The 13,886-nt window shown below is 42.5% G+C and overlaps 1 protein-coding gene across 3 annotated transcripts in view; it reads right to left on the bottom strand.

Annotated features, from left to right (window-relative positions):
• Positions 1-4,166: 4,166 nt before the first annotated feature.
• The window catches only part of SEC23IP (SEC23 interacting protein), a 50,964-nt gene continuing 41,244 nt past the window's right edge, over positions 4,167-13,886 (bottom strand). For 2 of the 3 annotated variants that reach the window (XR_652010.3, XM_003904335.4), the window contains 3 exons: positions 13,637-13,799; positions 13,017-13,118; positions 4,167-5,710 (listed from right to left, as the gene is read on the bottom strand). Coding sequence is in view for 2 of the 3 variants with exons in the window: in XM_003904335.4 (XP_003904384.1) it covers positions 13,037-13,118; positions 13,637-13,799 (245 nt within the window). In the remaining variant the exon portion in view is untranslated. The remainder of the gene's footprint in view (positions 5,711-13,016; positions 13,119-13,636; positions 13,800-13,886) is intronic. The other variant, XM_009215487.3, reaches the window with a different exon arrangement.

Consider the following 13,886-nt stretch of genomic DNA (forward strand, 5'->3'; position numbering starts at 1 on the left):
CACCTCGTGTCTTTCCACAGGTGCACTGTCCTTTTTCCGTCTTCACCTGGCCACATCTGTTTATCTGTCTTTTTTTCTTTTTTTTTTTTGAGACGGAGTCTCGCTCTGTCGCCCAGGCTGGAGTGCAGTGGCCGGATCTCAGCTCACTGCAAGCTCCGCCTCCCCGGGTTCACGCCATTCTCCTGCCTCAGCCTCCCGAGTAGCTGGGACTACAGGTGCCCGCCACCTTGCCCGGCTAGTTTTTTGTATTTTTTAGTAGAGACGGGGTTTCACCGGGTTAGCCAGGATGGTCTCGATCTCCTGACCTCGTGATCCGCCCGTCTCAGCCTCCCAAAGTGCTGGGATTACAGGCTTGAGCGACCGCGCCCGGCCTCTTTACCTGTCTTTTAGGTCCCTGACTGTATTTGTCTGTTTTCACACAGCTATCAAGGTACTACCTGAGACTGGGCAATTTATAAACAAAAGAAGTTCAACTGACTCACAGTTCTGCATGGTTGGGGAGACCTCAGCAAACTTACAACCATGACAAACCTCAGGAAACTTACAATTATGATGAAAGGCAAAGGGGAAGCAGGCACCTTCTTCACAAGGTGGCAGGAGAGCAGGGAAAACTGCCACTTTTAAAACCATCAGACCTTGTGAGAACTCCCTATCACGAGAACAGCATGGGGAAACAGCTCCCATGATCCAATCACCTCCCACCAGGTCCCTCCCCTGACACATGGGGATAACAATTCAAGATGAGATTTGGGTGGGGACACAGAGCCAAATCGTATCACTGACACCATCACTGGCCGGGCGCAGTGGCTCACGCCTGTAATCTCAGCACTTTGGGAGGCCGAGGCGGGAGGATCACGAGGTCAGAAGATCGAGACCACCCTGGCTAACACGGTGAAACCCCGTCTCTACTAAAAATACAAAAAATTAGCCGGGTGTGCTGGCGGGCGCCAGTAGTCCCAGCTACTCGGGAGGCTGTGGCAGGAGAATGGCGTGAACCCAGGAGGCGGAGCTTGCAGTGAGCCGAGATTGCGCCTCTGCACTTCAGTCTGGGTGACAGAGCGAGACTCCGTCCCCCCTCCCAAAAAAAAAAAAAAAAAAAAACAAACAAAAAAAAAAACAAAAACCATCACTGAAGCTGGGAAAAGGGCACATGGGGATTCATTGTACCATTCTCCATACTTTTGAGTATTTGTGAAAATTCCATAGTAAGGTCTTTTAAAAGCCACTCTTTAATACAAGAAATGAAAGAAAAACATGGTGGGTTATCCCAACTACACCAATCCCACCAGTCCGTGAACCTGAATGGCAGCACAACCACTAATAAATATGTAGCATTGCCCACTATCTCATGGATGTGTCCTCAATAACTGGCCTGTTTTATGTGTCATCATACAATTTCATATATGAAACTCATTTCACTTGATCTGAAGCTGAAAGAAGTATTAAATAACGAGCCGGAATTATTTCCCAAACTCCCACTGGTGTTAACAACATGACATTATTTTCTTTGTTCTGTGGGACCAATACATTTGGGAAATCTGCAAGACTTGCTGTTTTATTTTTTATTTACTTATTTTGAGACGGAGTCTTGCTCTGTCACTCAGGCTGCATGCAGTACAGTGGCGAGATCTCAGCTCACTGCAACCTCCACCTCCCGGGTTCAAGCAATTCTCCTGCCTCAGCCTCCTGTCGCTGCAACTACAGGCATGTGCCACCATGCCCAGCTAATTTTTTGTATTTTTAGTAAAGACAGGGTTTCACCAAGTTAGCCAGGATGGTCTCGATCTCCTGATTTCGTGATCTGCTTGCCTCGGCCTCCCAAAGTGCTGGGATTATAGGCGTGAGCCACCGCACCAGGCCAAGAGTTGCTGTTTTACCGCTGGAAACAGTATCAGGGAGAAAAGAGGGCAGAATTTAGGAAGAAAAAAAGAAGTGTTTTCTGGATCCTTATCCCAAAATGAGTTTAAAGTAGAGAATCAGAGTGCAAACAAGTTATCCAAAAGTGTTATATAAGAGCCCCACTGACTTGCATGGAAGTAAGCATTACCTCCCCACATGCCACCTAGCCCACCTGTTCCACAGCTCCTCACCCCTTTCCAATGACTGTGCCTCCTGCAGACTTACGCACTTGACACCTCTGCAGATATCTGAGAGGCCTCTGTGAGCAGACTCTAAGGTGCTCTCCCTGGCAGGGCTCAACCACAAGAAACCTGGCCAAAGCTCGACCCTGGGAGGACTGAAGTGGTGGTGGCCTGGAATGAAGGCCTGGGTCATCCCCGGACTCAAGTGCTCATGGTAAAAGAACAACAGTAGTAATAATCAGTTAACATTCTGAGTGCCCACTGTGTGCTGAGCACCACGATAGGTATTTTATTCATATTTCTGTTTAATCCTCACAACTCTTCTATGAGGTTGAAGAATTTAATGACAAAGGAAACTGAGCAAAAACAAGACAAAAACACTTTGCTGAGAGGTTGGGGGAAAGATCTTGCCCAAGGATTCATTGCTAAATAGAGCTTGGACACAAATAAAAGTAGGTGGACACTAGAGCTCTTTAGTATGCGATTAAGTTTTGGTAAGCTCAATTAGGAGGTGAAATACCAGGATAAGACTGATAATCCCCTGAGAAGTATTACAGAAATGTCATGAAGACAGGTTAGCTGACAGTCCGTCCTGTGCACCGCAGGGAGACAGTCAACAGCAGGAACACAATGTCAGCACCCAGCTCAAAGACGAACTGAATTCTAACCACTCTCCTCTGAGGACCCAGCCCTGGGAAACCGACTCAAACTAAGCCGGAATGCCAACTTATTAAGTTACAATGAGAACTATAACTTAGAGGAAAACCAAAACACTCAGTGTCTGCAGTTCAAGTTTCCACCAGAAAGCTGCTTGGTAAACACTGAAGTACAGCATTAAGATAGTTAGATGCCTCAAGTCATAAAAACCTGAAACAATGGTACTATAAATACCAGCATCATCCTAGGTTTTCTGGGATAATCTTCAGTACTCTTATCATGAGACCAAATGCTGTGAGTTACTATTTCAAATACATGATCATCCCTGCCAAGATAGCGGCATCTCCTCCTTTTCATGTTCAAGGTTCTATATAGGTCACCCCTTTCCAATAACATACTTACCTCAAAAATCACTCGAATCTGTGCAGTTGCCTTGTCTTATACTGTGGTTTCGAGAAAACATGCTTGTCTGGTTGGATTCAAGAAGCACACATGTCCAGCAGACTTGGAAAGCAGGTTCTTCTTGTCATACAGCACGTTAACACAGCAGACGAGGCCTGGGTGTCTTCATCAGTACTGTGATGACTCTTTCACCTTTGATTTCAGATGCTGGTGCCTTTAAATTTTTGTGCCAAACTCTACACATGAAACATTTCTGGAATAACTAGAGACATGACTTTCTTTATCTCCGGAAGAGGAGGGCATTAAACCAGATTAGGGGCTGGGAGGGGAGGTTGTCAGGGGATGAGCTGCTCCTGAGGAAGAGGCAGAGGTCAAGCTTCACTTAGCAGCTGGACTCTCACCTATAGACTGAAATCCTGCAAGGTGGTTACAACAGTGAATAATATGTTCATTGACTCTGCCCTCAGGGGACCTACTGTTTCTTTGTTTTAATTTTTAAGAGATTGAATAGTGTGGCCGGGCGCGGTGGCTCACGCCTGTAATCCCAGCACTTTGGGAGGCCGAGGCGGGCGGATCACAAGGTCAGGAGATCGAGACCACGGTGAAACCCCGTCTCTACTAAAAATACAAAAAATTAGCCGGGCGCGGTTGTGGGCGCCTGTAGTCCCAGCTACTCGGGAGGCTGAGGCAGGAGAATGGCGTGAACCCGGGAGGCGGAGCTTGCAGTGAGCCGAGATTGCGCCACTGCACTCCAGCCTGGGCGACAGAGCGAGACTCCGTCTCAAAAAAAAAAAAAAAAAAAAAAAAAAGAGATTGAATAGTAATACATACATACATACGTATATCTGTATGTATGTATGTATATATCCACAGGCAGAATCACCCAAAAATTCTATTTTCTGTTTCCTCAAGTATTAAAAGGAAAGGGCAAGACTGCTGCCACTTAGTTGCCATATGCTTCTTCTACGAACGCTGGTCCTTCTCTGCCCAACAAGACAGGCTGAATGACACAAACAAAACCAGATGTAAATTGAAAAATCAAACTGGATTTTATTGAAATATATATAAATAATCCTCTCTTTTCTTTATTTCATCAGTATTGGGAAGTTAAGTGAAAATTAATTAAAAAGTAGTAGTCCTGAGAGAGAGAAATGAAGGCTGAAAGGGAATCAGGAAAACCATATTCTATCCCAGATCTGCCACTACCCAGTCTGGGAAAGGCATTTAGTGTCCTGGCCTCAGCTGTAGAATGAGGTGGCTGAAATCTATGTTGTCTGGAGTCAGTTACAGTTCTTAAAATTTTGCTGTTCTAGTTCTACCATTAAGAGCCAATGCTAACACTATGTATTGACCATATAAGCAGATACTCACAATACAAAGGGAATAAACACTGAGTTCATGGGGATACTTTTAAGGAAGACAAGAGAAATACAGAAGTTTGCTGCTTAAAAAAATGCATTAATGTTACTGCTTTATTCACACTAATTAGAATATATACACAAAAAATGTGTATCATATATCACTTTCAAAAATTTCCATGTTCCATGAGAACTATGTAAACAATGCAAAATATTTCCGCTACGTAACAAAAGAAGAAAATCAGCATTCCCATGTAGTATTAGGAAAATATTTAGATAATTTGAATTTATAGTAAAACAAAATGAAATATTACAAAGCAGTCTTGTCGTGAAGTAGCCTTATATAGCCCAGAAGCAATACATTTCATACTTTCAAACACTTTGGTATAAGTGAAATTAATACAAAGCAAAAAGAAGAAGAAAAAAAAACCTCTACTTTGGTTTTCACATTATTGGAACTTCAGCAACAAGGCAATTGCAGAGCTACCTTGGATGACAAAATGGAAAACCTCTCATCTGCTCACTTCTCCTCCTGGAAATGGATATGCTAGGAGAGCGCTTCACAGGACTTCTGGAAAATAAGGTGCATCTCACTTCCTTCCACAATCAGGCTCTCAGCAATAGTTTGAGAGATTTATAAAACCTCAGATTCAGTTGGGATATGAGTGATCTTGATTATTTCCTCTTAACAAATATAAATGATCTTGCATTAAGGCAGCTCAGAAGTACAATTCACATTTAAAGTAGAACATAAATCTCTTAAAAATCATATTACTATAGTTTCTCAACAAGTTCATACTTGAATAAAAAAAAAACATACTGCATTAATAAAAAGAAAAATTCAAGTTTAATAGCCCACTAATAATACTTCTTAAGAAACAGAAATAACCGTTTACATGCTACAAATATTTCTTCATTGATATCACATATAACTTTAACAACTATACAACTAAACTGATCTGTGGAATTTGTCATGGCATCATTTTTATAATTACGTTTTCTCACCGATACTGTCCAAATGTGGTACTGATTTTTTTCACTGTCTTAGTTCTGTGTACTGTCTTTTGAATCCCTATATCCGAGGATTGTGGCTGAGCAATTGTTGATGAATCGCTCTTCTGTCATCCATCACAGGAGCAAAGTGGGAACGTCCTCTGAGGATTTTCTCAGCATTAGAAGTTGTACTGGGATTTTCTGTACAGACAAGAAAATCTTAAAAAGAGGAAAGAAAACAAAAACAAAAACATAAGTGAACTTTACAAATTTACAGTCAAATATAATGCATCATTGTCTTTTCTTAAGCAAAAGAATGGACAACTGACCAGGTGCAGTGGTTCAGGCCTGTAATCCCACCACTTTGGGAGGCTGAGGCAGGCAGATCACGAGGTCAGGAGATTGAGACCATCCTGGCTAACACGATGAAACCCCATCTCTACTGAAAATACAAAAAATTACCCGGGCATGGTGGTGGGCGCCTGTAGTCCCAGTTACTCAGGAGGCTGAGGCAGGAGAATGGCATGAACCCAGGAGGCGGAGCTTGCAGTGAGCCAAGATCGCGCTACTGCACTCCAGCCTTGGGGACAGACCAAGACTGCATCTCAAAAAAAAAAAAAAAAAAAAAAAAGAACGGACAATCCACCAGTGCTCAGCTTTACTGACAAACACTGCAAACCGCCTCCAAAGAGCACAGCCTGCGAGCAAGTCCTCAGACAGGCCTTCCAAAGGGACAAGAGTGCCCAGGAAACACTCAGTAAGATTAACCAGCATGATAATCTTCATAGCAAAGCCAGTACAGAGAGTAAAAGACACAATTTAAAGTTAGTTATGGCCAGGTGTTGTGGCTCATTCCTGTAATCCCAGCACTGCGGCAGGCCAAGGCGAGTGGATCATCTCCCAAGGCAAGGGGATCATCTCGGCTCAGAAGTTTGAGACCAGCCTGGGCAACCTGGGGAAACCCCGTCTCTACCAAAAAATAAAAAAATTAGCCGGGCGTTGTGGCACACACCTATAGGTCCCAGCCTCTCGAGACGCTGAGTTAGGAGGATCACTTGAGCCCAGGAGGCAGAGGTTGCAGTGAGCCAAGATCACACCACTGCACTCCAAGATGGGTGACAGAGTGAGACCCCTTCTCGAAAAATTAAAATAAGGTATTTTATTTTTTCTTCTTTGAGACAGAGTCTCGCCCTGTCGCCCCGGCTGAAGTGCAATGGCGCGATCTTGGATCACTGCACCCTCCACCTCCCAAGTTCAAAATATTCTCCTGCCTCAGCCTCCCGAGTAGCTGGGACTACAGGCGCATGCTACCATGCCTGGCTAATTTTTGTATTTTTAATAGAGACAAGGTTTCACCATGTTGGCCAAGCTGGTCTCAAACTCCTGACCTCATGACCCGCCGGCCTCGGCTTCCAAAAGTGCTGGGATTACAGGCGTGAGCCACGGCGCCCGGCTAAAATAAAATATTAATGAAAAATAAAATTAGTTATCTGCCATGTTAACTTGAGGCTTTTTAATTTTTATTTAATTATTTATTTTTGAGACAGGGTCTCACTCTACAATCCAGGCTGGAGTGCAGTGGCACGATCACAGCTCACTGTAGCCTCAATCTCCCAAACTCCAGCAATCCTCTCACCTCAGCCTCCCAAGCTGCTGGGACTACAGGTGCACACCATCATGCCCCCAGTGATTTTTTTTTTTTTTTTTACTTTTAGTAGAGACGAGGTGTTGCTATGTTGCTCAGCTGGTCTCAAACTCCTGAACTCAAGCAATCTGCCTGCCTCAGTCTCCAAAGTGCTAAGATTACAGGTATAAGCCACCACGCCTGGCCAATTTGAGGCTTTTCAAAGAACAATCCTTAAAAGGACATAAACATAAAACAACCATTCAGCAAAACTGCTCTAAGCTTGAATGAACCATGTATAGAATGACTGTTAACATTTTAAATGGATTATCTTACGATATTAGTACAGTATTAGAAACTTAAATTCTTGACTAAATTTTACAGCCAAGTATAGGAAAAAATAAATAAAACAATTACAGTGAACGAATCATATGTGAAATAGAAGGTTCTTGCTGAGTTTTTCATAAAAGGTGATGGCAAAATCCTAGAATTACTATTCTTTTGGTTTTGTTTGTTTTGCTTTGTTTTGTTGGGGGAGAGAGCGTCAGGGGAACTTAAATTATTTCCAACTTCACTCGGGATAATTGCGAAAACTATGGTATACTGAGAACTTCTACTGCCAGATATTATGCATAAAATTACAATTATTAAAACACCGTATTTCACCAAATCTAAGACACCATCGATTGTGACACTTCACTGTTATGTACCATAAAAAGATGCCCAGAAAGGAAGTCTCAAAGGAAAAGCCCTCACAAAAAGTGGGGGTACCAAACATCTACAGTCTCAGTGCGGGATAAAAACAAGCAACTATATGCATAAGGGATGGCAAAGAGGCCTGCACTACTCTTCCTTGACAATGGAAAATGGGAATAAAAACTCCGATATCTGAACTGATAATCCCTGCAAATTTTGGGTGCTGAATTCACACTATCAGCATAGTCCTAAAAAATCTCAAGCAGAGAAATTAGCTTAAGCAGAGGCAGGTTGGTAAAGCCCTTCCCCCAGTAACCAGCAGAAGAAAATGTATGGCTTCTCGGCCGGGCGCGGTGGCTCAAGCCTGTAATCCCAGCACTTTGGGAGGCCGAGGCGGGTGGATCACGAGGTCAGGAGATCGAGACCATCCTGGCTAACATGGTGAAACCCCGTCTCTACTAAAAATACAAAAAACTAGCCGGGCGTGGTGGCGGGCGCCTGTAGTCCCAGCTACTTGGAGGCTGAGGCGGGAGAATGGCGTGAACCCGGGAGGTGGAGCTTGCAGTGAGCCGAGATCGCGCCACTGCACTCCAGCCTGGGTGACAGAGCGAGACTCCGTCTCAAAAAAAAAAAAAAAAAAAAAAGAAAATGTATGGCTTCTCATAAAGAACTCAGCTTCCGTTAAGACAACAGCTGACTTAAATTTTCTCTTTTTTTTTTTTTTTTTTTAAAGAGATGAGGTTTCACTATGTTACCCAGGCTGGTCTCAAACTCCTGGGCTCAAGTAATCCTCCCACAGTGTAGGAGACACTGCACCAGCCCCAGCAGCTGATTTTAAGATGCATTACAAATTTAAAGATGTTAAAATGTGGAAAATATATGACTTGAAATCAATGAAGTACCATAGACAAATAAATCGCTAGAAGAGATGAGAAAGCCTAGGAAACAAATATTAATTAAAATGTCAAACAGCAGCAAAAGATTTGGCATATGATAAAAACATCAAACCAATGACAAAAGGGTACATTATTCAATATATGGCACAGACAGAAATGATTATGTAAGAAAAAAGTTAAATTGTTTTCTACACCTTACTCTTCTAAATTACAAAGCCAAATGGGAAAGAAAAAAAAAAGAACTAAAAGAAAATGACAAAGGCTGATATCCTTAAATATCATATTTATAAATCCAAAAGAAAGAAAAGGACCCTACCCCATACCTCCAAGAAAATGCATAAAGGTCAAGAACAGGCAACTGACAAAAGAAACATAATCAGCCAGTTAAGATACACCCAAAGAGCTCAACTTCACTAGTAATAGAAAAGTAAGTAAAAATGGTATTATAACAATTTCTGGCTACCAAATTGGCAAAACAAATTTTTAAATCAGTAATACCGGCCGGGCGCTCACGCCTGTAATCCCAGCACTTTGGGAGGCCAAGGTGGGCTGATCACGAGGTCAGGAGATCAAGACCATCCTGGTTAACATGGTGACACCCTGTCCCTACTAAAAAAATACAAAAAATTAGCCGGGCATGGTGGCAGGCACTTGTAGTCCCAGCTACACGGGAGGCTGAGGCAGAAGAATGGCACGAACCCAGGAGACGGAGCTTGCAGTCAGCTGAGATGTGCCACTGCACTCCAGCCTGGGTGACAGTGAGACTTCATCTCAAAAAATATATATTAAAAAAAAAAAATTAGTAATACCCACTGTTTCCAAGAGTGCAAGAATACTGGCCTTTACATACTGATGGTAAATATGAAAACTGAGCAACTTTTCTGGAATGCAATTTAGCAAAATGTAGGGATCAAAAAGCTTTTCTTTTTTTTGAGGCAGAATCTTGCACTATTGCCCAGGCTGGAGTGCAGTGGCGCAATCTCAGCTCACTGCAACCTCCACCTCCTGGGTTTTAAGTGATCCTCTTGCCTCAGCCTCCCAAGTAGGTGAGATCACACCTGGCTAATTTTTTTGTATTTTTAGTAGAGATGGGGTTTCACTATGTCAGCCAGGCTGGTCTCAAACTCCTGACCTCAAGTGATCTGCCTGCCTCGGCCTCTCAAGCTGGGATTACAGGCATGAGCCACCACACCCGGCCAAAAATCTTTTAAAAATATGCAATATTCTCAGAAATAAGAACACTACGTTTAAGAATGTATCCAAAGCAGAGATGGGCAAAAAGTATGTAAAACTACATATCAGAGTTATTTATAATGGAGAAAATTTGGAAAATCACCTAACACTCAACAATGGGGTAAATTAGGCGGTATGATGGCTCCAAGCCTGTAATCCCAGCACTTTGGGAGGCGAGGCGAGGCGGATCACTGAGTCAGGAGATGAGACCATCCTGGCTAACCCGGTGAAACCTGGTCTCTACAAAAAATGCAAAAACTAGCCGGGCAGATGGCTGAGCCTGTAGTCCCAGCTACCGGGAGGCTGAGGCAGGAGAATGGGGAACCCGGGCGGAGCTTGCAGTGAGCTGAGATCCGGCCGCACCTCCAGCCTGAAGTGACAGAAGCGAGACTCCGTCTCAAAAAAAAAAAAAATAAATAAATAAATAAATAAATAAATAAAATTAAGTTTTTTGTTTTGTTTCCATTTTTGTTTTTTTTTTGTGAGAGCAGTCTCGCTCTGTAAACAGGTGGAAGTGCAGTGGCGGATCTCAACTCACTAACTCACCTCCCGATTCCGCTCGTCTCCACCTCAGCCTCCAGCCGGACTCCCAAGCGCCCGCCACCCTGCTCCGGCTAATTTGTGTTTTTTAGTAGAGAGCGAGGGGTTTTGGCCGTCGATGCTTCAGAGGATAATCTCATTCTCTGACAACAAATCGCCATTCAACCTCAATAACTGGGATTACAGGCTTGAGCCACCGCGCCCGGCCAAAATTAAGTATTTTAATACAAGAACTATAAAATGGAATGAAATGCAACTATTAAAATATCATGTATCACTGTAGTACTGTTCCTACTAATGAAAGATTAGAATAACTGAAATGCCCATGAGTAGGGACTGGTTAAGCAAATATGGTGCAACAGTCAATAGAATACATAAAAAGAACAAGGTCACTCTCATGGTCTGATCCAGATTTTTCTCTCCACCTGAAATGGTCTTCTTCCTCCAGATATCCACCTGGCTCACTTGCTCAAATGACACTTTGCCCGTGAAGGGGGTCCCTTGCCATCTCATATATAATAACAACTTGCTCCCACCCCAAATGAATTCCTCTCCTCCTTGTCCAGCTGCTCAATCTTTACCATGTGGTACATTTCAATTGTCCACGTGCTGTCTGCCTTCCATTAGAGGAAAAAAGGTCCTTGAGGGCAGAGGTTTTGGTCCACTGCTGTGAAGCCCAATACCTAAAATAGCACCTGGCACTTAAGTAAGGTGCTCAACAGATACTGGACAGAAGGATGAATGGATGGATGGGCAGACAGATGGATGAATGGATGGATGGATAGATATGGGACAATCTCAAAGATACAAAGGTAATAATGGTGTGTCAATTTTGCTATCATTTGTCTTTTTTTTGAGATGGACTCTGTCATCCAGGCCGGAGTACAGTGGCGCAATCTCAGCTCACTGCAACCTCCACCTCCTGGGTTCAAGCGATTCTCCTGCCTCAGCCTCCTGAGTTGCTGGGATTACAGGCGCCCACTACCATGCCCGGCTAATTTTTTGTATTTTTAGTAGAGACAGGGTTTCACCATGTTAGCCAGGCTAGTCTTGAACTCCTAACCTCAAGTAATCCACCTGCCTCAGCCTCCCAAAGTGCTGGGATCACAGGCGTGAGCCACCGCGCCCAGCCTCTTTTGTCTTTTAAAAAAGAAAAACTTAAAAGTGTGTGTGATATGTTAACAGATATCTGGAAGGATACACAAAACTTGGAACACTGGTTGCCTCAGGCAGGGAGGTTGGGGGTGAGTTATGGGAGAGCAATCTTTCACTTCTGGCCTTGAATTTCCCAACTACAGACACCCGCCACCACACCCGGCTAATTTTTGTATTTTTAGTAGAGACGGGGTTTCACTATGTTGGCCAGACTGGTCTCAAACTCCTGACCTCAGGTGATCTGCGGGCCTTGGCCTCCCAAAGTGCTGGGATTAGAGGCGTGAGACACCATGCCTGGCCTACACTTTAGTTCTCTTTTACTTTGTTACAAGTTTAATTTTGGAAATGGAACCAAAAAAATTTCTCTAAGGAAACCCTACTAAAAGTAGTTACCTCTCTAAGACGAGGAGGCAGAAGATGAGGCTGAAGGAATGTTCATCTACCACTTACAATTAGAAAACCAAAAATGGCAGGAACTTCCTTTGATTTCAGTAACTTAGAGCTCAGCATTTTGTATCTGGTTCTTTCAAAGGCTTTAAAATTTCTAACTTTGTAAAAAACACATTAGTTATTTTTAAAAGTGATGCATAATCTAGTAAGGAAAAACAGGTATCTGGTGTCTCAGGAGGACAGTTAAGAATACAGAGTGTCACTGAGTTGCAGGTCGGCCGACCCATCACAGACTTAACCTCCTTCTCTATTCTTTCCCCCTATAAAGATTGGGAATGCTCAAAATATCACTTCTACAATCTTTCATACAGACTGGAGATATTGGACATTAGACACAGGTCTAGTCAATAGGTATGAGTAAATTTTTGGACAAGCTTCTGCTTCCCTAATTAAGAGAGCGACAGATGTGAGGAGTACTACCCTCTCCCCTCTTCCCTCTTATTTATGTTGTGAATATAGGCATGGTATCTGCAACTATGGGGGCATCTTGTAACTAGGAGGCAGCAAGAGCCAACATTCAGGTGGGAAGATGTGAGCACTCTGGGTGTCTGGTGAAGTCATTCAACAGAGGAACCCTTCTTGTTACAGAATAAAAATAAACCTCTATTTGTTTAATGTATTGTAAACTGGGTTCTGTGAACCTGCAGCCAAAGGAATTCCTAACTGATATTCTTCGGAATCTATTTTAAAAAGAAACTAAAAATAAATGAACTCAAATTCTATGTAAATTTAGAAAGAAGACTGTAATAAATCAGAAGTGTAAATTATAAACCAATTATCTTCCTTAATGTCTCTATTGTAAATTTTTAAAAACGACAACAAAAACTCAGAGGAAACAGAAAAAAGCAAAATCAGTCAACATCAACTCCACACAACAGATTTGAGAATGCAAACATTCAGAATTTATACATTCAATAAGGAATAAACTCACACAGTAAAACTGAAGTTTGATCAATGCTGGGGCTGTTCTGGACTAATGTTCATTGTTCGATAAATTTCTTTAAGTAATAACAGAGCAGTATCTTCAGATTCCCTATGAAAAGGAAAAGCATATTTACTTAAGAGACAATTAGTAGAAATTAACTTCTACGCACAATGGTGGAAAATGCAGGTTCTATTCTATTCAACTCTATCTAAGAAGGGCAAATGATAGCAATGTAATCTCAATGTAATAAATAAAGCAGTGTAATCTCAGAGCTGTCCTTAAAAACCAGATGGATACTGATTAGCTCCTAAACAGTTGTGCTGCAATTCTCCTTGGTGACAGGGATACAGGAAAGAATGACCGATTTCAAAGTCCCTACCACTCCCACTGTGAAAGGCATTCCCACAAAAGCTGTGCAAGAACCAAGGGTCTTTGGTCAAAAGCAGATGACATACTGCCATCTTGTGGGTAACTAAAGAGGAAAAATAACGATTCTGAATATATAGGAGTTCAAATGAATATTCATAGCACATAGTATCAGTAAAAGAATCTCACTAAAACTAAAATTGCTACACGTGGTAGCACCAAAAGCCCACACAAATGTTACCAAATTTAAGAACACTTACCAATAGCATAAGTGACTCTGAAGAGCGAAAAGATATTCATTAAAACTCTCTATTGGTTTTTCTTGGAGAACGTAGTCAATTCGGCGGCCTCCATTTAGCATTCCAACCTTTCCTAAGTAGTCCTCATCCTTGGAAAAATCTGGACTTTCAACAACCTTTTCTGCTAGAATTTAAACCATTTCAATATCAAAGTCAATCACTTAATCATTATCCTTTGACTTTAGCTGACTTTCTGAGCTCAATGAGAATA

This window comes from Papio anubis, chromosome 11 (assembly GCF_008728515.1).
Source record: "Papio anubis isolate 15944 chromosome 11, Panubis1.0, whole genome shotgun sequence".
NCBI lineage: Eukaryota > Metazoa > Chordata > Mammalia > Primates > Cercopithecidae > Papio > Papio anubis.